We start from the raw sequence: 23271 nt of genomic DNA, 5'->3' as shown, positions 1-23271 counted from the left end.
AAAAGCGTTGGGTAGCTGGGCTAAGGCTTATCAGAGTCAAAGGGAAGCTTTTGAAATGAACAAGCTTATACTTCTGGGTGTTGTCCTAGGTCTGCTTTCAATGGTGAGGAAGTCTTATATCTTTATCAATATATATCTAGATGCAATTTGATATAAATATAAAAACTATATTTTAATGCACGTCCGTTAACTTTTCAGGCCTTGGCTCATAATGTGAGTATTACTAAAAATTAAGTGACTTGAAGAGTTATCAGATTTTGCCTACGACATACTAAAGGTGCCGTACCCGCCGCCAAAGGACACTGGCAAGCATGGTGGATCGGGCGGAGATGGCTTTAAGCATGGTGGCTCTGGGGGTGGTGGCACTGGAGGTGGTGGCACTGGAGGTGGTGGCGCTGGAGGTGGTGGTGGCATTGGAGGAGGCGGAGGCATTACATCCTGTCCTCGACCCTCACCAGAAAGCATAAGAGTGAGTTTATTAATTTCCCAATATATATTTATAAATAGATATGCAATCTGTGACCTTTAGTGCCTGCAACAATGGGCGTGTCAGAATGTCATTCGCCTGGATCTACGGTAAGTGAAGACAAGCACCTGGCAAGGGGCTATCAAAGTATGCTAATGGATATATACTAATCCCTTTCGCACTTAACAGCTGTCTGCTCACTCTAAATGGCAACAATTTGCTGGGCAACCTGATCAGCATACCTGGCGTGTCGGGCGGTGGCACCAGCGGTGGCATTCTGGGCGGGCTGCTGGGCAACTAGAGCTGAAACCACAATGCACAATTAGACTAATAAAAAAATCAGTAAGGGTAACTCTAGTCGGGTGTGCTCGACTAGCGAATACCCTGAATGCTGCGCAAAGATGTTGTTTTAATCGAGCTTACCCACTGATATGGATAGACAGATCGACAGATGAGTACCTGGCAGTGAAAAATACATTTTCATTTATGGGACAGGCTACACCGTCTACCTGCTACATCCAATATCCCCCCTTTGGTTTGAGGCGTTAAGGGTGAAAGCTTAAGCTGAGCAGTGCAACGCATCGAATTGGAATCATTGCTTCGCCCGTTAATGGTCAGTCAATAATGATGATGGCCAACAGCTAACATGCAATTGCGGATTATGGTCAATGGGGGCGATAATCGAGCCACATAACAGTTAACACAATTATTGTTTAAGAGCTCGTTTCGGCCAAGCGCTGCACAGAGCAGCAATTAGTTGGCCAATTTTCAAATTAGCTGGCAACCACCTTTAAATTGTATCTCATTGAGGCGCACAGAGGGGGACAGAGCTGGGTGGGTTGGGCGGTCAGGGGTCACGGGTCACCTTAAAGCCTGGCCGAAAAACTTGTGGCTCGTTCGAACAAAGTCGCAAATCATTGAAGCATATGCAATTATTCATTTTGAGGTTGACTGCGCTCGAACGAATACACACAGATGCGAAAACGAATACGAATACGAATACGAATACGAATGCGAAGCGCTTCGAATACATGACCGCCTTGCCTGCCAGCCAAATTTAAATTCAACAGCAGTTCTTAAACGCATAGTTTTCCCTTTTTTTGATACCTGTACATCGAAAATGTACACATCGAAAATGGCTAAACAGGGTAGATTGTGCTTGGTATTAATGTATGAGATTTGATAGAGCGCAGCAGATGAAAATCGATTAAAATCGCTATCAAAAGTAGCAACCTTAGCTATCGATAACTTATAACATGTTCATAAAATCGATTTAAATGCATATTAAACTTATCAAGTGCAATTAAAATGTATTTCAAGCTATCGATAAATTTTCGATTTCTCTAAAATCGATAACAAATTTTAAATTATTGATCATTTGTGACATGCAACCGATAGATAGATATTGGCTCTCACAATTTCAGCTTTTGTTGCTTTTGCAAATATCGATAATTTTTTCTTTTATGAGGAAAATAAGAAATTTTCTTCCATGATAGATGCTGGGTATTTGCTAGCCGAGCACTCCCGAAAAGCAATCATAGTCTTTCTTTTTGTTTTAATTTTTTTTTGCCTTTTCTGTTTTTATTTTTATTTTTTTAAGTGTCCTTCCTTTTTGGCCAGATCGTAGTCCCATTTTAGCTTAATCCGTCACTTGCATCGACAGTTGCGATAGTCCTGTTGGCAACTTCAATTTCCTTTTGCCCTTTTTATAATTAACTTTATGTGTATGTATTTAGTTTTATTGCTCGTTAGACAGCCCCCGACTCGTCGAGCGAGGACAATGAAACAACAATTTGTGGCAACAGCAGCGCAACGTGTGTGAGGCCAAATGCCACAGCCACGGCCAACGCCACAGCCATAGCCAGAGCCAGAGCCAACGCCATCTTCATCGCCTTTGCCATCTTCATCTGCCATCGCCTTGGCCATTTTCACAGCCTTGGCCATTATATTAATTACAAACGTTTGCCGGGCCACATTTCCACAGCTCGAGAGTTCCTGTTTCCACTAATGGGCCACAGCAACTAAATCACACGCAAAGCTCTAAGGCGATTTTGGACAGCGAGCCAGTTAACGAGCTTCAATATACACACATATATATATTTATATATTGAAGTAATATATATATATATATATATACATATATATAATTGTAACATATTTATTAGAAGTAACTAGCATTTTAGTCATTCATAGACTCGAAGGCATCAAAGCTAACGATTCAAAGCTATTCGATTCTGTGAAGATAATAGCAAGCGCTGACGTGTTTAGATTCGAGTTAAGCAAGTCAAAGTGGAGTGGTTAAGACTATGTGACTAAGAGTTACCCTGTATGTATGTATATAGCTGCTCAGCTTCTATAGCATTTTTGAAGCTGAACCGATTTGGAAATCGATAACTTCCACTCAACTGACTTTGCTTTTGTATTTTATATTTTTTTGGCAAACTTATTTTGTGCATTGAGTAATATCTATAAGCTAAGCTGTTAAACAATCTTTGATGAGTTAAGTTTGTAAATTGTTTGAAATATGTCCAAATAGCTGAAGCTTGATTTCGATGCAAATCGATTTCATTCAACTACAAAAGCTTATCAATAATTATTAAATAAATTTCTACTGCCTTTGATACAAATTGAAAAAGAATCGGTATAAATTAGATCATTAATCTGATCAAGAATATATATATATATGTTGCAGGTCATACCTTCTTATGCATGTATATAAAATATATAAAATAAACTCTATTTCAGCTACTATACAATATTTATTCAATTTAATTTGATTCGTCCAAAGCTTTGATAACTTCAAAGCTAGCTATATCCGATTCGGTTGCAGCTTCCGCAACGAGATTCTAATTGAAGAAAGGACACAAAATTTGAAATTTCATTAAACAAATGCATTTGTGAAAGTCTTACCTCGGCGCTGGGTTGCTCTTTAAATGCCTCTGCTAGACCGGGATGTATATTGCTCAAGGACTCATCGCCATGTCGTATGTATACTGGTACATGACCCTTGCGTGGCTCCAACTCCTGATAGGGCGCAGCTAAGAAAAATTTAATTATAAGCCATTAAATCATTGCCAACTCTGTCTCCCTGCCTCTCTCTCTGTCCTTGTCTCTGTCTCTGTCTCTGTCTCTGTCTGTCGCACTCCTGATAATCTACGATGACATACACCCGGAAACCTTGAATCACAACGTAATTATGACTAACGAGCTGCTGCTGTTGCTGCTGCTGCTGTTGCTGCCCCTGCTTGAATCTACGCCTCTGCTTCACAGTTGGTTTTTCGAAATTAAAAAAAAAGTTTTTATATATATAGAAAACCTGTTTCAACACTCAACAATAGAAACGTGAACAGTTGTGCAAATAAAAATCATTTTGCATTTATTAATGCCTAATTTGAACTGATTTATATTTTATTTAGATGTTCTACAGACTCAACCAGGTCGGTTACTCACCTTTAGCCAAAATGCACAGCATTAGCATAAACAGCGCGATCAAAATGCACTTTGCCGATTTGAACATCTTCAATTGTGAATATATTGAATGATTGGACCTTTGAGAGTAGAGCTGAGACTCGAGACTGACAGCAAAACGTATTTGTGCCTAAAACTTATAGCGAAGTGTGTTCTCTTTGGCTCTGGCTCAGTTCAGTTCTCACCATCTCTCAACTCAATGCTCAAATGCTCAAGTGGTCATCATCAATCAACTTTCCACTCCACAGCATCTTTGTATGTTGCTTAGACAGCAGTGCCCAGACTGAAGACTAATCTCGCAAAACAAAAATGCTTATCGCAATTTGTTCTTCTGCTCTCAGTCTCTACTTTCCACTCCACAGCTGAGAATATTTATATGGCTCAGGTATTGCTGATCTGTGCGTGTAGAGCTAATACTCAAGACTGGAATCTTCAAGCAGCTGTAGCTCAGCTTGTTCTTCTGCTCAACCTTGAGCTCTCTTCAGCTCTTACTATGTACCTCACGGCAGCTTTAGATAAGCATGTTTATACCCTAACATCTGGTGTGAAAGGAATTATATATTGGTTTTATGTTAATGTACAATGCAGGCAGTAGAAGTCGTGGCAGCCTCCAAGATCAAGACGATATGTTGAGATGGTCTAGCTATATACGTCTTTTTCTCTGCCTATTCTTCAGTCTAATTTTCTTTATTTCGTACAAAGTCCTAGAGACTTAGAATAATTATGCTTATGCTTGTTTATCATTTAATTTTCAATAATTTTCATGAATTAATTAATTAGCGATAAATATCGATTACTTAACTAGAAATATCGATTACTTAGCTAGAAACTGAGTTTATAGGTTTCATTGATTAATACACAGATGGTTTGAAATAGCTTTCCCTATGCCAGATTCCGATGTCTAATTGAAAACTGTATGTTCAGGGTATCTTCTAGTCAAGCACTCCCGACTACTACACTATTACTTGTTGGCTATATAGATCTGCAGCGCTGCTCACACTCTCACCTCGACACTGCTTCCCACTCTATTTCGGAGCCTGCATATGTTATATAGGTTAAATGAGTAGACCAAAAATTGAAGCACTCTACTCTACTCTTTGCTCTGCTTAGTCTTGTACTCTCTTCAGCTCTGAGCTCAACTCTACTGCACAGCATCATTAACTGGGTAAATTTTATATGTTATATTGCTTAGATTGAAATCTGTGTGAGCAGAGCTAAGATTTAAGACGGACTGGTAAGACTTAGACCGCAGTTCTTCTTGCCTTTGTCGCTACTCAGTTAAGCTCTCTTCATTCTCTCAATTTATCTCAAATCTACTTTTCCACTCCACTCCACTTTACTCTGTAGCATCATCAACAGCTTGAGCTTCCAGCAATAAACTTTTGCTTGGCAAATTACTCATGGGTAGCTGATGATGATGATGCTGATGATGATGGTGGCTGTAATGAAGCTGTCGGCATTCGCGAACTTTTTGATACCCGGAAGGGGACAAGGGCAAGGGCAAGGCAGCTGCTTTAGCTATATGTAGCTCCAACTTCTACTTGGGAGCAGGTCGAAGCAGGTCTGTGGAGCTGTAGCTGGAGACGTCATTTAGTGGCCTGTGGCATTATCCACTCTGTGGCCATAAAGCAGTTGCTTCTTCTTCTTCGTCTTCAAATTCAAACGCTTGCAACTTTTTTGTTTCAAATTAATTGGGTCGTTAGAGAAGCCATTTGCGCGGGTTCTTTCACTTATTTTTTTCCTCCTCGTTTTTCTTCTTCGTCTCTCTGTTTGAATTGTTTGCCCACTTTCGCTTTTGTTGAATGTATTCAAATCGAGAAAATTGCTGACATCTGTAGAGCTCGACGAGTGTCAATCTGAGGGATTGGTTGGGCGCTGGTTGGGTGCTTCGTTTGTTTGCCTACTTCGATTGTTCCGTCGAGTGCGCGTCCTTCGACTTTGTAGTACAGCAAGTGTTATGTGTAAGGGCGCAGGATTTCAAATCAAATTGTTGAGCAAATATTCAACAGAGTAAATATGTTTATGCCGAATCAAGCAATTTCATTTAAACACACACTCACACGCCCATACACACTCATAGCCTGAGTGTGTTGACTCTGTTTGTGCACTTGTGACTGAATCTGAATTGAATCAAAGCATAGTTTATAATGCGCGCTGACATAAGCCAAATTAAATTTAATCAGGCTTAAAGACTACTAGTTACGTCGTCCCGCAGCTGGATGCTCTGGCAGGGAAACTGTTTTACGCGCTTCAACAGCTGTAAAATATCTTTAAAATTTGGAAATTTTATACTCTCTAGACTTATTATAGAGCTTTGATGAGCTGCAGTGTATGTTTTAGAGAGAGTCAATAAAGAAGAGTCTGTTGATTTAGCAAACTGTTCGTCTTACTGTCAGTCGGTTTACCTGTAAGTTCGTTTGTAACTCAGTTCTACTATCTGTCCATCTGTCTGTATGTACCTCCGTCTGCACATATCTCTTTCCCTCTGTCCTGTCTGTCTGTGCGTACGTCTATCCTTTCGTCGCTCTTGATGATTGAAGCTTGCTATATAAACCTTGCCTTATAAAGTAACAATTTGTGATTACGCCCACTGGAGGCGTGGTGAATCGGTGAATCGCTATATCTTTTACAATATAAATGCTAAATCCCTGAAGCTTGATTCTAATACTTAAGCACACCTGAATCAGTTAACATTTAAAGGGTACATAGCTATGCCCTTTGTCACAGCTGTTAAAGCCTCTTCTATAAAAATATATATAATCTAGTTCTACAGTTATGTTGAATGAGTCTTGCAGTCGCATTAACTCTTTCACACATACTCTACAAATATCAACATATGATTCATTCAATTGACATTGAATCGTGAATGAATATGAACACATTTAGTCGGCAGCAACTCGAACTGAATGTTTTATGATTGAAAAAAATATAATTATATATATAATTAATTTTCTTAGTAAATTTATAATTTATTGCCATAATTCCAGGCCCAAGGAAGTAAAAGAAGTATTTGAGTTTTTGTTTGTCTGTCGTTTATTTAATATGTTTATGTATTTTATGTTAGTATGTATTTTTCCGAGGCTCTAAAAATAGTTACATGGCTGCACTAATGTGTGTAGGTGTAGCTATAATAAGTAACTATATCTAATTAATATTATATCTTGTTTTGGGGTTTTTATATTCCATTTTGTTTTATACTCGTATGCATGTATCGTATGTATGTATGTATTTGTATTTGTATGTTTATACTATTATATGGTTTCTGTGTTTCTTATTTTTTTTATTTTAAGAATGGATAAGCATTATGTTTTCTGTTTTTTTTTGGGAGGGGGTATACATGTTATAGATAATATATATACTCTACATATTTTTGCCGTAAAATCGTTATGTATGTGTTCAAGTTTGCTTGTGTATGTAAGCGCTGCATGTAAAGTATGTAAGTATGTAAGTATGTAAGTATGTAAGTATGTAAGTATGCAAGTATGCAAGTATGCAAGTATGTGAGTATGTATGTTTGTTAAGTATACGAGTATGTACGATTTCTATATAGTTTATAAGATCCTCTGTAGCATATGTATATAAAGAGACTGTGTATTGGGCATTGATAATTTCGTTTGATTGATTATTATGTTTACTTTCTTTTTAAATATTATTTTAAATATTTTCTACGAAAGCAGAAACTATTTAATTGCTTGTTTCGTTCGCATGGTAGAGTTAAACATTTTCTAACTAAAAATTTGAACAAGAACAAATTCTAATTAAGTGAAAAGTTGCTGAATATGTATATATATATATATATGTATATATATATATATATAATATATATAGAGACTTGTACATAATTTACCGAAGATTGGTAAAGATCTGGTTTGGTATTCAAGAAAGACTGACAGAGAGTGTCTGAGAGAGAGAGAGAGAGAAAGTTGACTAGTTAAGTGTTATTTATGCTAATATATATATATATATATATATATATATATATATATTTCTATAGGTATATCGCTAAGTTTTGAGGGTTTCCTAATAGCAAGGAAATCCCATTGAATCAGTTAGTCTAATTGTGAGCAGCTGTTTAATGGACATATCTCTATGTAAGATGCTAGAAAAGCTAGCTAAGAACTTGGAAGTGACTCAAGCAGCGTCTTAAGTACTGTGATATGAAATCAGCAAATTTAGAAAATTACTAGAATATTGTGGTTAGTTATTTACTTCAGGGAACTTATTGAAATCAGCTCAAAGTATTCTATGAAAATTATCAAAAAATATCGATTTTAACAATTGATAAAATTAAGGGTAGCAAGGGCTGAAAATAAATATACCGAAAACCTTTGTCAGCTAGATGCCTTTTCCTCTGCCTCGCTTCTTCTTGCATGTATCGTACTCAGATATTTTTTTGAAAATTTAAAAAAGGTTTTGAAGGCCAAAAGTATAACTTTTTTTTGAAGGATGTTACTAGATGTACAGGATATTAGACTGCTATACCCAAGAAATTTACTTTTCTGCATTATTGTTATCAAACTGGAAAAAGTGTTGGCTAACGCTTGATTACTCAGCCCTGTTGATCTGTGTAATTTTTAACTAAATACTCTTATTCAAAGTTTGCTAAATAAAGCTGCAAATCTTATGAAAAGCCCCTCAAAACTTAGTTATATAAATATAATATTTAATTATATATGATAGTAAATGTATATACGATGTTTACAATATATATTGCAATAATATATATGTATATATGTATATATATAACTGTTTCAAGTCTTTTTGCATCTCTAATATATGAATATATAAATTAATATATATATATATATATATATTTATATATATATATATATATATTTTTACGTTACGTTACGTTATATTTTTTATTTTTTTTTTTTATAAAATATCTCATTTGTATAATAATTTAAAATTTTAATTTTTAATTTTTGTTGGTGTCATTGAACTTGAATCTCATTTGGTTCAGCTGCAGCTCTATGTGTGGTTGTGTTTGGGCATGGGTGTCGGTGTGTGTGTGGGTGTGTTTTGAGAGCGCACTTCTCTGTTGCTTCTGGTCAAATGGGGTTGGGTAGGGGGTTTTGTATTAACTTCTTTTGTAAGTTCTAAAACAAAGCATCTGTGTAAAAATATTTTGTTTGCATTTTTTGTTTTTTTTTTTACATTTTTTTGTTTTTCATTTTTTTTTCTTTTGTGTATAAATAAATCTAAATTGTAAATGAATCAATTAAACGCTTGCCTCAATGTACAATATATCTATATATATTTTTAATTTTTATTTTTCATTTTTGTTCTTGTTGTTCTTGTTCGTAATTATTTGTTGTATATATATGTATGTATGTATGTATATATTTTTTTGAATGTAAAATTGCAAATCACATAATTTGTTACCACTACTGTTCAATGGAATTGATACATACATATATATATATGTATGTATATATATATATATATATATATTATACATATATATATATATATATAGGCATTTAATGCTATTTAAAACGCTATCAATAAAGCCATGCATAAACACGATTTCGAACTATGGCCCTATAAACAATTGCACATAGCACTGTGGTCTAAATTCTAATTTTTTAAATTTTTATTTTTATATATATAATTTTTCACTTTTATTTTTATTTTTTTGCTATTTGTTTATGGGCATATGGCAAAATGTATTTGTTTATGTATTTTGTATGTAATTAATTGCTTTTTTTATATATATAAAATTGCTTATGTGTGTGTGTGCCTCTGTTCATGTAGCTCTGCAGTTAATAATTAATATATATAATATATTATATTTTATATTATTATATTTTGTTTTGTTTTTCTTTCTCGTTGTATAATTAAGTTCGAATTGTTTTCAATGTTTGTGTTTGTTTTTGTTTTTGGTTTACTATGCTTAATTTTGATATAAAAACTGCCTCTGTTCAATATATATATATATATCTATATATATATATATATATATATATATATATATATATATATATATATATATATATATATATATATATATATATATATATATATATATATATATATATATATATATATATATTTATATATATATCTATTATATGCATTAAAAAATAACCTCTATCAATTCTTAAATTATGAAATAATTGTAATTGACAATTTAATTCAAATGGTTTTTTATATTTTTGTGTTTCGGAATAAAAACTACGCATAAAATAAATACATATTTCTTGTATATATATTATATATACGTTTTTCGATTTCTATATATATATATATATATATATATATATATTATATATAAGAGTTACGTTCTTTAAAAACTATGTCACTTACTTTTGGAATTGCTTTTAGTTGTCATTTTTGTTTTACAAGTGCTTCATCTTCATCTTTTTCATCTTCTTCACCTATGCATCTTTGAATATCTGTTGAAACTTTCAGATGCTTGCCCAAAACTGTTTGGATATATGTATATAGACTGTTGTATCTGCGAGTATTAGCTATGCATATATGTGTATATATATTATATATACTCTCTCATATACTTAGCTTTGACTTAGGCCAAAGTGGCTTTACCATAATTGGGTATTTTATTTTTACTTTTCCTTCTATATGTATACTCGTTCTAGCTGTGAAGATCTGGGAGTATATTTGATTTGTGCACTGTTTGAAGCTGGGAAATGTTCAATTTGGAATTTGTATAGCTGATTGCATAAAGTATTACGATTTTTATTTTGAATCGGGAATTGCTATAATTTGAGGTTCGAGGTATATAAACTCCTTCAGTTAGATGTGATCAGTTGGAGTCGCGGCACATCGGAAAATTTTGATTTATGTTGTAAATGCAGCATGAACGAGTATCATGCAGTCAGTAGTGCCCGACTGCTAAGGGTTTTACTTGATTTCTGTTGTTGCTTGTATAAAATTAGTTTATAATCTGGATTATATGTACATAATTTAAATCTAGTAATAAAAATAACTATATATATATATATTATATATATTGCAAATTGTGTGGGTATATGTATGTGTGTGTGTTCTATATAACTTAATTGAATTTATCTTAAATTGTTTTTTTTTGTTGCTTTTTCTTTATATATGTTAATTTTTTGTTGTTTAATTGAATGCATTTATGTTTAAGTATTGTCCTTGTGATATGTTTCTAAATTGTTTTTTTATAATCATTTCTAAGTAATTGAAGTAGTTTTTTTAGAGCATATTATGGAAGTTATTCATCTTAAATAGGGAGTTTTTCTTTCGAATATATAAAGTTTTGTTGCAGTTTTTAAAATTGTGAGAGTATTATTTCAATCATCATTGCTTATCTGTTGGCCTACCGAACTTGTGATGCCTTTGGTTTTTGCTAAGTAAATATATATATATATATATATATATATATATATATGTATATATATATACATATACATAAATATATATATATACATATATATATATAAATATATATATATATATGTATATATATTCAAAAGACTAAGAGCGAGAGTTAGTTAAGAGAAAGTGCTAAAAAAGTCCACTAGTTAATTAGTTGCTAAGATTCGAAATGAGCTGGATTTCCTCTTCATTATTATTATTATTATTAGTATTTTATTCTATTTATATATAGATATATATATCTGTATGCGTGTGTATGTCATCATCTGCTGTACCTATGTATATAAACTCTAGAGCCCTAAAACGATGCCTTAAAGTATTTTTTTGCTTTCTTTCTATATACCAAAAACATGCAAATTGGTTCTGCTCGCTATGTACTCATATAATTCATATAGATAGGTATATATACACATATATATATATCGTTCTTGTATATATGCTTATATATATATATATATATATATGTATAGAATTTCTACTTATGTTCCATAATATTCGTTGTGTCAGATTTTTACTATAAGTTACATTTTGGATTCCATATTAAACCTTTTGTTATACATTTTTTGCATATATTTGTTTCTGTATTTTCTCGCTCATTCCCAAAACTAAGAGAAAATAATATAAAATAGTTAATAATAATTGGAATAATAATAATATTGAGAAACATGCTATTGAGTTTGAGATCTATATATATATATATATGGCATTATCGGCATTACCAAAACACATTCCATACTAAAAATTCCATGCTCAAAAAACTACTCATATAAGCTGCTAGTTGACTGTTTGATTCATATATATATATGTGTATATATATACATATATATATATTTCGATAAGGGTGCTCGAGTATTGCTTATAGGGTTTGTTTTTATCTTTCATTGTTATAAAGTATCTTGAAGTTTGTTAGAATATTAGTTTTGCTTAGGCTACCACAATATCTTGACTGTTCTCATCGCTGTCTAGCTCATCGGCTTCGATATGCTTTAGCTCCTCCTCATCCTCGTCCAGATCAATGTCTTCCACACTCTTGTCGAGCGATATGTCGCTATTATCTCTGAGGCAGGCCGACTCCAGATGCTTGTTCAGATACGATTTTAGCGCAAAGGTTTTGTTGCAACGCAGGCACTTGAAGTTCTTATCGCCGGAATGCGTCTGCATGTGCGCCCTCAAATTGGAGCGATCTGCAAAGGCCTTGCCGCACTGTACGCATACGTACGGCTTCTCACCTGTGTGGGAGCGGAGGTGGCCTTGGAGCAGCCAGGGACGCGAGAACAGCTTGCCACATATATCGCAGCTATGCGATAGTTTGTGCGTTAGCAAGTGCATGGCCAGAGCGGGCATCGAGACGTAAGCCTTGCCACAGGTGTTGCACTTCTTGGCTGACTGTGAGTCGAGGGAGCGATGCGTCTGCTTGTGGCGCGATAGATTGCTAGAGGTGGCATATTGCTTGCCACACTCGGAGCATTTGTAGCAGCCGCGTTTGCGCTTCGCATAATTCTCACCGCTAGCTGCCGATTCGCTGTTGCCTGCAGGAGCGGAACTGCTGTTGCTGCTGTTGTTGTTGCTGCTGCTGTTGATGTTGCTCTTTGGACGCTGCGGTTGCTTTTTGTCCTTGCTGGCTGCTTTGCTGGCTTTGGTGCGTCCATCGAGCATATTGAGACACATCTTCAAGGCAGAGGCACGCTGTTGCTGCTGTGGCTGTGGCTGTTGCTGTGGTTGCTGCTGTTGTTGCTGTTGCTGCTGTTGCTTGTTCCAGTGGCCGGATTCGGAGGAGGAGGACATATCAATGTCCACATCTGAGCTGTGATCAGAATTGGGCGGCGTTAGCGGCGAGCAATTGTTCGATGTTTCCGTTGCGCTGTTCAACAAATCGTACGAACTGCTGCCAATAAAACGAATATTTGAGCTGCTGCTGTTGCTGCCACCAACATTGGAGTTGCTGCCGATGTTGCTGCTGTTGCTGCAATTGCTGCTGCTGCTGCTGCTGCTGCTGCTACTGTTGCTGCTTTGGTAAGGCGACGGCGCATTTGATATCTCCTGCATGACATTTAAATTGTCTGCCTGCTTGGGCACAGTCTCCTGCTTCATGATGGTGACCACACAGGGTGGTATCAAAGGAGGCAAACTCTGAGATAGCGACAACAAGTCATGTGCCGCCTCCGTCTCCTCCAAGCTGCGTCCTCGATAGATAGCTGCAGCCACTTGTTGCTCCCTCTCCCGTTCGCGTTCCCGCTCTCTCTCCTTCTCTCTCTCCCTCTCCCGCTCCCTCTTAATGGCAATCGGCTGCGGCTGCCGCTGTGCTCCATTGGCATTCGCTGGCGGCGCATAGAAAATCACTTTGCCATCCTCGGCTGGGGCGCGACCAAAGGCCACTGGACGGCGCATAGATACTGCAAATATAATAAAAATGTTTATTTGATTACAAATGTTCAATTAGCCCACCCATGAGACCGACTGACAATCTAAAGGCTTATCACAGCATTCTCCTTTATTTGTTAACTCCATCTTTAAACCAGATATGTTGCAGCTATTCAAGAAAAAAAAAAGAAAACTCCTTGACAATTGACAACATCTAAAAGGAAGTCTGTCAATTGCACTTGCTGTCATTTGCCATGATAACAAATCACAGCTTTTTTCCCTTGACCACTGACCAGGATTGCCAAATGCACAGATAATTCAGTTATGAACTCTATATTCAGTAATTTACTAAATATCTATAAGTCTAAGTGCGTATGGTGTGTAGGGAATATGGATATGTAGACAAACACTTGTTACGTTATTCGAATGCTTAACTGCATTAGCACAGCAGAAGAGTAGAGACACCCTGTGCGTGCAGGCCCTGAGAATGGCTAGCTTTGTTTAGTATATATGTAAGTAATATTAAAACACACTGTAGCAATTAGAAATTTAAAGAATTTTAAACATAATCAAGTCTGCAAAGAAAGCTCTTTAAATATTAATTAATGAATGAGCAATGTGTCTTTTTCTGTTTTTAAAATACATATGTGTATTTAATAATACCTTAAATGTGAAAAAAAGCATTTGGTATGATTGATCTCGATATTTGCATCGATTTACATTACTATCGAAATAAAAAGACAAGCCAACTGCTATTTACATCTGAGCTGTACACTATGTACTCAAGAAGATTTAAGCATTCAATGAAAGATGTCTTTTAAAAATGAATTATCACATATATTTGTGCAAGCTGCCATGTTTGAACACTTCGATTTAATTAAAAGTGTGACCATGCTTAAGCACTGTTAAAACGATTATTTTTTGTGCGAAAGTAGAACTGAGAGACGCACTCCTAAAGCTTGCCTCTGCTTAAATATACTAATACGAATTCCTTAGTATTTTTGCGCTAGTGCTCGCTAAAGCACAGGAGTGAGGGAGAGACGGCTACTATTACTATTAAATATACTTGAATAGTGTATACTTGAGGTGTGAGGGGGATGACATTATTTCTCTAGAGCTGTGTTACATTTCGTATTCTCAATCGATAAGACTTGCTTGCTGCTACAGACTACAAGTAAAATGTGCCCACCCTGTTGGCCCCCTTGACAATGGCGCGTGTTGGTTTTCGTGTTTGCATTTGCTGCTTTGCTTCTTCTACACAGCCTTTTGTCAAGAGCAACAAGCAGCGACAACAACGACAACAACAGCAGCAACAACGACAACATCGACAAGAAGGCAAACATGAAAAATGCCAACATACGCTAAAAAGATTAGCTAACGGCGACAATGTCAAACACGCTAGAGAGTGGGAGAGCAAAATGGAAGGAAAGGTCTGTTGTCCGTTGCTGTAGTCCAAGTGGAGCCACAGTGGGGGGCCATAAAAACGTGCGGGCGACGGCTACTAAAAATAAATACACGAGTACACAAATTGTCGCAGCCACCTGTTCACATTGTTGTGACGCAACTTCTGGGCAGGTGGCAGCCACGGGAAGGAGAGCTAATGGAGGGCTATAAAGGAAAGCGGATATGTATTTAACTGTTGCACCTACCTGCGGATACTGTTTTGGTTGTGTTTGCTCCTCCAGCTGCTGCTCCAGCTCCAACTCCATTTTCAGTTGTAGCTCCTGTTGCTGTTATAGCTCCTGTTGCTGCTGTTAGATGGCGTTGTTTTTCCGGCTTGGAGATCACTTCCGCTGTTGCTGTTATAGTACCCGTTGATGACACTAGATGGCGCTGCTTCTCCTGTTTGGAGTTCATTTGCACCAGCGACTGCGCTGCCGACCACTCCAATTGCTGCTCATCGGATTGTGCCACCTCCTCCTGCTGCTCCATGGCATCGTCATCATCATCGTCGTCCAGCTCGATTATTTCACGCTTGAGTGCTGGCTTACGCTTGCTCTCCCTATCCTTAGCCTTCTCCTTATCCTTGTTGCCAGACTTAAGGGTCATCTTGCCTTGGCCATTGTTATTATTATTCTTATTGGCATTGCGCAGCACCGAGAACTTATCCTCATTCCAATTGATACTGGCCGACGGCCTTAGTTTACGTAGCTGCTGCTGCTGTTGCTGCTGCTGCTGCTGTTGGTGTTGGTTGTTGCTTCTGGGCTTGGGCTTTGGTTTGGACTTGGGACGTCGCCAGCTTTGCAAGTCGTTGGCCGGCGCATATTTCTTGCTCGCATAGGCAATCGTTTGTATCTTGTTGCGATTGGGCAGTATAAAGTCCACAGACATTGTGTCTACGTCGCTCTGTTCACTAGCTGCCACTTGCCAGTTCGATCAAAATTTTTTATAAACTACTTAAAAACCCTTTGGGCTATACTTTGTATGTTTGTGTTGCGGCTTTTCTTACTTTGTTTTTTTTTTGTTTTGCTTATATTTTGTTTTTTTTTTGTTTGTTTTGTTTGCTTATTTATTATTTATTTACTATTTTAGATATAGCACAACCTTCTTTCACATCGACTCCAGTGTAGTCAGTGCAGTAAAATGCTTCACTTTGACTCCAACTTTGACTTCGACTTTGACATGAGCTGCCTTGAGAGTAGCGCTACTTCCGTACCGGAAATCGGTTCTACTTCTACCTCTATCTCTACCTCTACTTCTACTTCTACTTCTGCTGACGTTGCTGCTGCTGCTGCTGCTGTGGCTGCTGGTGCTGCTTTTGCTTTTGCATTAGCTTTGTTAACGTGCATCCTTGATCTTGATTTGGCTCTCTCCTCCACTCACTGCCAAGCACTCCCCAGCAGCTTTCCCCTATAACATTTGCAGTTGTTGTTCGTCTTCTTTATATATATATATATATTTATATATATATATGTATATATATATATCTATATATATATATATATATGTATGTATATATATCACTTTTATTCAATACGCGTAGTATGCTTGAAAGAATCACTTTAGTTATTGCTTTCGTTGTTGCGTTTCCGTTCCGTTCCCGTTTCCGTTTCCGTGCATTAATCAAAGTTCTTTATAGAACGGGAAGAAAATTGTTTCCATTAGTTAACACTGAGCTCAACTGATACTTTAAAAATATATATAATTAAGATGACAAGTGGAAATTAATAAAATATTTGATAGTAGTTCAAATGAACTGGTTTATCTGAGATCATAAGTAGATCAAAGATTTTATGATTTTCAAACGATTTCTCAGAACGCTGATTCAATGGTTAATTTTTTTTAAAGCCAATTGATAATAGCTTAAAAGAACTGGTTCTTTTTTGTGCATATCACATATTCCTTATCAATATCAAACTTTTTTTAGTTCTCTGTTTATATCTTCATTTTTGTATAATTAACAAACGCAACGATAATAGTCGATAAGAACTAGTTCATTTGAACTTAGCCACAGATCATTCTTTAAAGTCTTTACTCAAATCAATAAATTTTTTCGTATATGTTATAAGCTAAATTATGCCAATACTATAATGCTAGATAGTAGTTAAAAGGAACTGGTTCTTCTGCTTCAAATCAGAATTGTTGCTTGTCGGATGGGACATTATGTATAAGCGCGATAATAGATTCAGCGGTAGTTCAAACGAGCTTGTGCTTTTGAGATCGTGATGTAAGCTTAGGATTTTTATTTATACTTTAGACTTATTCTTTGGAACTGGTTCGTTATTTTTGGTTTGATTAAATTCAAAAATTATTATTTTATACTCAGCTACTAATGCTTATAGCTTTTATAGATGCTCAAAAGAACTGGTTCAGTTCAAAAGAACTTGTTCTTTTAAGATTTGATGCAGAAGTTTTTACTTTTCATTCGTACTCAAATGTTGTTATTTAACTTTTATATTTATCTTTTTGTTATTGTTTATTGGAACTTGTTCATTATTAGATTCGACTCATATTATCTGTTTTGAATTCTGGTATAACTCCTTTTCACATTAGAAGAGTTCTAGAATAAACATTTTGTTTGGATGCCATATTTCGCCTTTTGCACTGTAAACAAATTCACGCACTGGTTCACAGCTCGGACGTTGCTGTTCACATAACAAGTAGAGCAAAGCCGAGAAGCTGCTTTCCAATAGAAGCTCCATGTATTTTACACCAGTTCCTCGACAGTTCATAGTAATCACAAAGTTATGCACATATTCTCTGTTATTTGTATTTATTTTTTGTTGTTATTGCAACATTTGGAAACAGCTTATTTAATATACCAAAAGTGGAAGTAGAAAAGGAGCATGGGGCAGGGTAAGGGGGGTTGTGAATTCGTTTTGGGGGTGCAGGCAGGCGGGCAGGCAATGCTCTTCCAATGGAAGGCGCGCACGCACACCAACCACGTAAACTATCTATCCCTATCCCACTTTTTAAAATGGCGCATACTCGTGAACTCGTTGGCTTTGTTTAGGAAATGCAGACTTCAATTGTTGTTTATCAAATTTGGCTTGAACATAAATAAACCGATTAACTCAATCACTTATGCCATTTTATAATACTTTCTCTACGTTTCACGCACTTTTTGTTGATTTCTTGCAGCTCGCAGTTGCTTGAAAATTGAACAAGAAAAAATGAATTTTTTTCGTTGTTCGCTGTGTTTCAGCGTACAACAACTTGTTTCACTCTGCACTTGTCGAATGTTTTTGTGAATCCGAAACGAGTAAGAGTAACGCACACCAATGCAGAGAGCGAGAACGCGAACGAGAGCGCGAGCGAGAGCACGCAAGAGTAACGATACGGAGAGCGAGCTTTTTCGAGCGAGCAACGAGTGACGAGTGCGGCATACATGCAACAAATAGTCAACTGTTGGTTGCCCTAGCCTACCTCACTGTGCTCGCACCCACCCCCATACACTCACACACGCACACGTAGTCTCTCTCGCTCTCTACCCCTCTCTCTCACCTTCTCTCTCTTGTGCTGCCATTAGTTGCACATAAACAATGCGCAAATTTATTGCATACTTTGCAGCGTTCGCAGCGAGTGTCGTTAGAGCCTGCTTCTGCTGTTGCTGCGGTATACGACACACTCACACTCACACTCACACACACACACACACACTGATTCGGCACTTTGTTGCATACGTCACATGCAACAAAAGTTTACAGTTGAACGTGAGAACTCATGCATAAATTGAGTTTTCAATTAAAGTTTTTCACTCGAATGAAATTCCTTGATGAAATTTTCACTCACAAACATTTGCCAAAGCTTAAATAAATCATATTTAAATCTGTATTTTCTGTTTTTTTTTTTTTGTTAGCCTGTTGAGAAAATTGCACACCTTCTTCTTCTTTTTCAGCTGGCACTTGCTCGTCGTTGATTTGATTTTGTATTTATATATATCTTTCTACATATATATATATATTTTATTATTTTTTATATATTTTTTTTGTTATATTACAGTTGCTTTATGAATTTTGTAATTTAATTGAATTTTTGGACTTTTGTTTTTGTTATTTGTTTTTTTTTTTCTGTTGCTTTTGTTGTTTTGAATTTAGCATTAATTTGCTGCCGCTGTGCGTCAGTTATTGACGGTACCACTCCCTTCTTCTACTACGGTGCGCTACGTTTTCACAGTTACCGTTCACGTCACAGTTGCTAAACTGAACGCTGTGTGTGTGTAATTTACAGCGAGTGTGCGTGATTTCGGGTCAGCAGCAAAGCCAAAAGCAACTACACTTTGGTGGTGGTGGTGGTGGCGTTGGTGGTGTCGTTTAATGGGCAAGGGTGAAAGCTTTAGCTGTGCAGGGTTGCGCAGATCTTAGTGCATAGGGCTAGAGCTAATACTTGTTTCGTGTTCTTCTTCTTCTTCTGCTTTGGTTCCGTCTTTGATTTGTGTAGATCGATAGGCCGCGCTTTTAATGCCAACAGCAACCAACACAAAGACACAACAAGTAGCCAAGCAGCAGCAGCAGCAGCAGTAGCCGAAGCCAGAGCTAGAGCTAGAGCCACCCCCGAAAGACAATCAACAAGCAATGCGCAGACGCACTCGCTCTGCTTTTAGCAACAAATGTAACGAGAGCACTCACACACACATACGCCTACACACGCATAGCAAGCAGAGGCAAGCACACACACTTGTGGATTGCCGAAAATTATGCAACAGCAGCAGCAGCAGCAGCAGCAGCAACAGCAGCAGCAGCAGCAGCAGTCGAATGGGCAGGCAATCGTTCATTTGGAGGGTTGCTATAAGCAGGGCTTGGGGTTGGTATTTGAAGGGTGGTGGGCTTTGGGCGTGTGTTTTGATGTCTGCCACTTGGCTGCCTAGCTGCCAAAAATACCTAAAAACAATGTTCCCAGCAATGAGAAATGGGGCGCTAACTTAAGCTGAATTATGGTTAGATATGAAGAGCTGCAGCACAAAAGACAACACACACACACACAGACACTCACACACATGTGAGCTGGTTAAAGCATTTAATTTGATTATTTTGCATTTGCACAATTGCCGCATGGCTTTTCTCTGTGTGTAACCGAAAAGCTGACACACAAGTTGGCCAGCAGCTTCACTAACTATGCCGGTTAGAACAATGGCCAGAACGAGGCATTCAGCCGCATCCACAGCGAGTTGTTTCTCCCGGTCCCATACAGCCGCCGTTCCCGGCTCCCGCCTGCTGCCTGTTGTCCCTTTTTCGAACATTTTGAGGTTTTGGGCTTTATTTCGTTACGTTTCGTTTGGTTTGGTTTGCTCTGTTTGCACAGTGCCAAACCAAAATCAAAAAAAGGGAACGACAACGAGGACAACAACAACAGACAGCAAGGACGTCATGGGCCGTGGCCCTGTGGCCCATTGCTATTGCTATTATTATGGCCATAGCCGAACTTCCATGTCCCTTGTGGTTTTTTCTTTCGCTGCTCCCCAGTCTGGGCCCGGGTCCGTTGCGTTGACATCAACGCTTCCGTTGCGAGCTTCCTTATTATTCCTGTCACTAAGCCGCCCTTTAAATTCGCAATGAATGCCAAACAGTTAAATGTTTTTCGAGCTGCGGAAGTGCAACCAAAAACACCCGAAGCGGGGGGCATTTGGCTGGGGTGGGCTCGGGCGCAACCCTCAAGGTTAACAGCAACAGGAGCAGGACGCGGCCAGCCGAAGACGGCAGCTCGCTGTGTGAATGTCCTGCCGCGATGCGGTTTGGCTGCCGCGGTTAGTTTGACCCTTTTATGGCGCCTTGTTATGCTTACATTTTTCGTCAAACGCTAATGGAGCTTAAAAAGTTGTCAAAAGCGGCGCGGGATTTATATTTTAATTTCACAGCGCCAAATAGGAAATGAAATGGGCCTGCAACCAGATGGGCAGGAGATGGGCAGGAGACAGACAATGGGACTGCGAGCGCCCCTCTTAGCAAATCAGACGCCAATCGCTGTCAGTCAACAGCTACAGAGTCCTTCTGCTTTACAGAGTCCTTCGTCCAGGGGCCAGCTCCATTTATTGCCATATGCTGACGACAGTGTTGCTGGCGGCAATCGAGCGAGCGTCTACGAAACGGCGACGGGGGCCAATTTGAGCTGTCATAAAAATGTACAACAACTGGCAACAAAGCAAACAATGCGACGAGTGCCAACAGCAACAGCAACAGCAACACAAACACACAACACACAAAACGCCAACAGCAACAGCTACAACAACAACGTCAGCTATGGCCGCATTCAGCAATTGTGCAAACAAATTGCTGTTGCACTTTACTTTTATTTTACGAGTGCGAATGCGAGCGCTTTTTTTTCTTTTCGCTCTCACATTTTTTTTTTTTGCCAAGTTTCTGAAGACCCAGGGAATCCCGCCTGTCAGCCAGCAAAACTGCCCCCAACTGCCACCCAATTTGCATTTTACTATCGCTGCAGGTTTTATAGTTGTTGCTGCTGTTGCTGCTGCTTTTTGATGCCTCACTTTTGCGCTGGTTTTATTTGCACGCCGCAATTTTCTTGCGCTCCTTCCTGTGCTCGGCCATAAAGTTTACTTAACATGCTGCTTTTTTGTGGAAGCTGTTGGCATTCGGATTGCAAAAGTCAAGCAGCTTACACAACTGCCACACAAACACACACAATATGCTCCGAATTCTTGGCGAGCTTGGCCCTGGTGTTAATTCCAAGATCCGACAATGCTAATGTCGTATGCATTTGTATTTGTAATTCTATTTGTTTTGAACTCGTAACTGGACCCCATAAATTATAACAATGTAACGCTTACGCTTGTTCCTACCTCCCTCTCGCTCTCCTCTCGCCTCTGTTTTATGCAGACAGTTGGCAACCACTCGATGTGGTGCGCTCTCGGTTTTGCGGTCCTGCGGCTACCGCCGGCTACCGCCGGCTACCCAAAACTAAACTCAACTCATTAAGAGTTGCTTTCGCAGCAGCTGACTTTAAGTGCATTAAAACTGAAAATATTCTAACTGCGATAATGCTCAGCCAAACGACCACAAAACGGGTCGCCTATATGACCTGGATATGTCCAGTGGACAGATTCGATTTGATGGACAAACTTGATTAAGTTAAGTCTAAAAGTTGACAAATTAAAACTTAGACAGCAAACCCTACTCACTGGTATATATATCTCTACTTTTGGCTGCTGAAAGCGGCAACAATGCTAAGAGCCACGAAATGTTAATTGAGCTCGCTGTATTTACCACAGGTAAACTTATTGTGGTCTAGATTTATGTATTTTCTGAGATGATCTATTCACTTCCTATATAAATAAATAAATGATAATAAAGAGTAGCTAACAAATTGGAAAAGGCCACGCTTTCTAGGCTCCGGCTGCATTTTATCAAGTTACAAGCATTCAAAGTTGATGAATATTTTATTTCGAATTAGATCTAATTTTTGTTCAAAATTTTATTAAGCTTTTGGAAGTTTTGATAACATATAAAATTATTAAACATTTTTAGGCGAATACGAATTAATAGGACTTTATCCAATGTTCTCTAAAATATGGACTTCACAAAGATATAAATTCAGCTCAAAAACTGAAGACTTGGAAAACGAATCGACATTTTCTAAAATTCTTAAGCTAGCTTTAGATGCTAGTTTTAAATGAAAGAAAAGTTCATTGGAACTCTCCAAAGACATTTTTTATAATTTTTTATAACGATGTAATTGCATTTGATTGAGTTTCAATGCATGGATTTTGGCCTTCATCAAATCTTTGACAGAAAATGTGATTTTTCCCGTTGAAATTTTAGATAAAAATAAAAAAATATTAAAACCTGAACGTAGTGAATCTTTTGTAACTAGTTACGCTGCTGTTCTAGTTCAGCTCCCCAGCTATGCCCAAATATTTCATTCAATCCACATTTGATTGTCCTAAAATTATGTATTCATATTTTCAATGGCTCAGCCAAAATACCTCAATTGACTTAAGAAAGCCCTAAAAGTATGTGATATAATCCATTTCAGTTCTATTATTTACAGGCTACAGTCCTGCCACCAGGTAGGCAACTTAATCTAAGCAGAAGTTAATTAATAAACTTTTGTGGCGCTGTGGAGGGTAAGAAACACAGAATTAATGGCTTAAGGGAAGCAGGAGATAGCTGTGTAAATAGAGGAAAGGTTTAAGGGGATACTTGATATATTTTAGG

At 37.5% G+C, this 23271-nt stretch overlaps 3 protein-coding genes and 1 long non-coding RNA gene across 5 annotated transcripts; 2 read left to right on the top strand and 2 right to left on the bottom strand.

Annotated features, from left to right (window-relative positions):
• Positions 1-40: 40 nt before the first annotated feature.
• LOC111596860 lies at positions 41-327 on the top strand. Its single transcript, XR_002751272.2, has 3 exons — positions 41-103; positions 199-213; positions 278-327. It is a non-coding gene; the product is annotated as an uncharacterized LOC111596860 (long non-coding RNA).
• A 7-nt stretch (positions 328-334) lies between these two features.
• LOC111596863 (probable H/ACA ribonucleoprotein complex subunit 1) lies at positions 335-780 on the top strand (the record flags this gene model as incomplete). Its single annotated transcript, XM_023311304.2, has 3 exons — positions 335-469; positions 530-576; positions 656-780. Coding segments are annotated over 3 exons (294 nt in total), but the record flags the coding sequence as incomplete, so codon positions are not given.
• A 2432-nt stretch (positions 781-3212) lies between these two features.
• Positions 3213-4059, bottom strand: LOC111596859. Its single transcript, XM_023311296.2, has 3 exons — positions 3917-4059; positions 3377-3504; positions 3213-3312 (listed from the first exon to the last, which is right to left on the bottom strand). The coding sequence occupies exons 1-3, from the start codon at positions 3981-3983 to the stop codon at positions 3235-3237; spliced, it is 273 nt and encodes a 90-aa protein (XP_023167064.1). The 5' UTR covers positions 3984-4059; the 3' UTR covers positions 3213-3234.
• A 7945-nt stretch (positions 4060-12004) lies between these two features.
• LOC111604485 (zinc finger protein 528) lies at positions 12005-16372 on the bottom strand. Of its 2 annotated transcripts, none has more exons than XM_023322573.2 (2): positions 13762-13911; positions 12005-13692 (listed from the first exon to the last, which is right to left on the bottom strand). In XM_023322573.2, exons 1-2 carry the CDS (start codon positions 13907-13909, stop codon positions 12224-12226), a joined length of 1617 nt encoding a protein of 538 aa, XP_023178341.2. In that variant the 5' UTR covers positions 13910-13911; the 3' UTR covers positions 12005-12223. The 2 variants fall into 2 exon arrangements, with proteins under 2 accessions (XP_023178341.2, XP_023178340.2); XM_023322572.2 differs by lacking the exon at positions 13762-13911 and adding an exon at positions 15310-16372 and having other exon boundaries at positions 12008-13692.
• Positions 16373-23271: the final 6899 nt, after the last annotated feature.

Source organism: Drosophila hydei, unplaced genomic scaffold (genome assembly GCF_003285905.1).
Source record: "Drosophila hydei strain 15085-1641.00,03,60 unplaced genomic scaffold, DhydRS2 tig00008128-arrow-arrow-pilon, whole genome shotgun sequence".
NCBI classification, from domain to species: Eukaryota; Metazoa; Arthropoda; class Insecta; order Diptera; family Drosophilidae; genus Drosophila; species Drosophila hydei.
This window is presented reverse-complemented; position numbering and strand designations above follow the sequence as displayed.

Excerpts from the sequence above, each read along its gene's own strand:
- LOC111604485 (XM_023322572.2), bottom strand. The coding sequence starts at position 15,991 with ATGTCTGTGGACTTTATACTGCCCAATCGCAACAAGATACAAACGATT. Across the intron at positions 13,693-15,309 it reads AACCAAAACAGTATCCGCAG|TATCTATGCGCCGTCCAGTG; the intron begins GTAGGTGCAACA and ends TTATATTTGCAG.
- LOC111596859 (XM_023311296.2), bottom strand. The coding sequence starts at position 3,983 with ATGTTCAAATCGGCAAAGTGCATTTTGATCGCGCTGTTTATGCTAATG. Across the intron at positions 3,505-3,916 it reads GCTGTGCATTTTGGCTAAAG|CTGCGCCCTATCAGGAGTTG; the intron begins GTGAGTAACCGA and ends AATTTTTCTTAG. Across the intron at positions 3,313-3,376 it reads AAGAGCAACCCAGCGCCGAG|AATCTCGTTGCGGAAGCTGC; the intron begins GTAAGACTTTCA and ends TTCTTCAATTAG.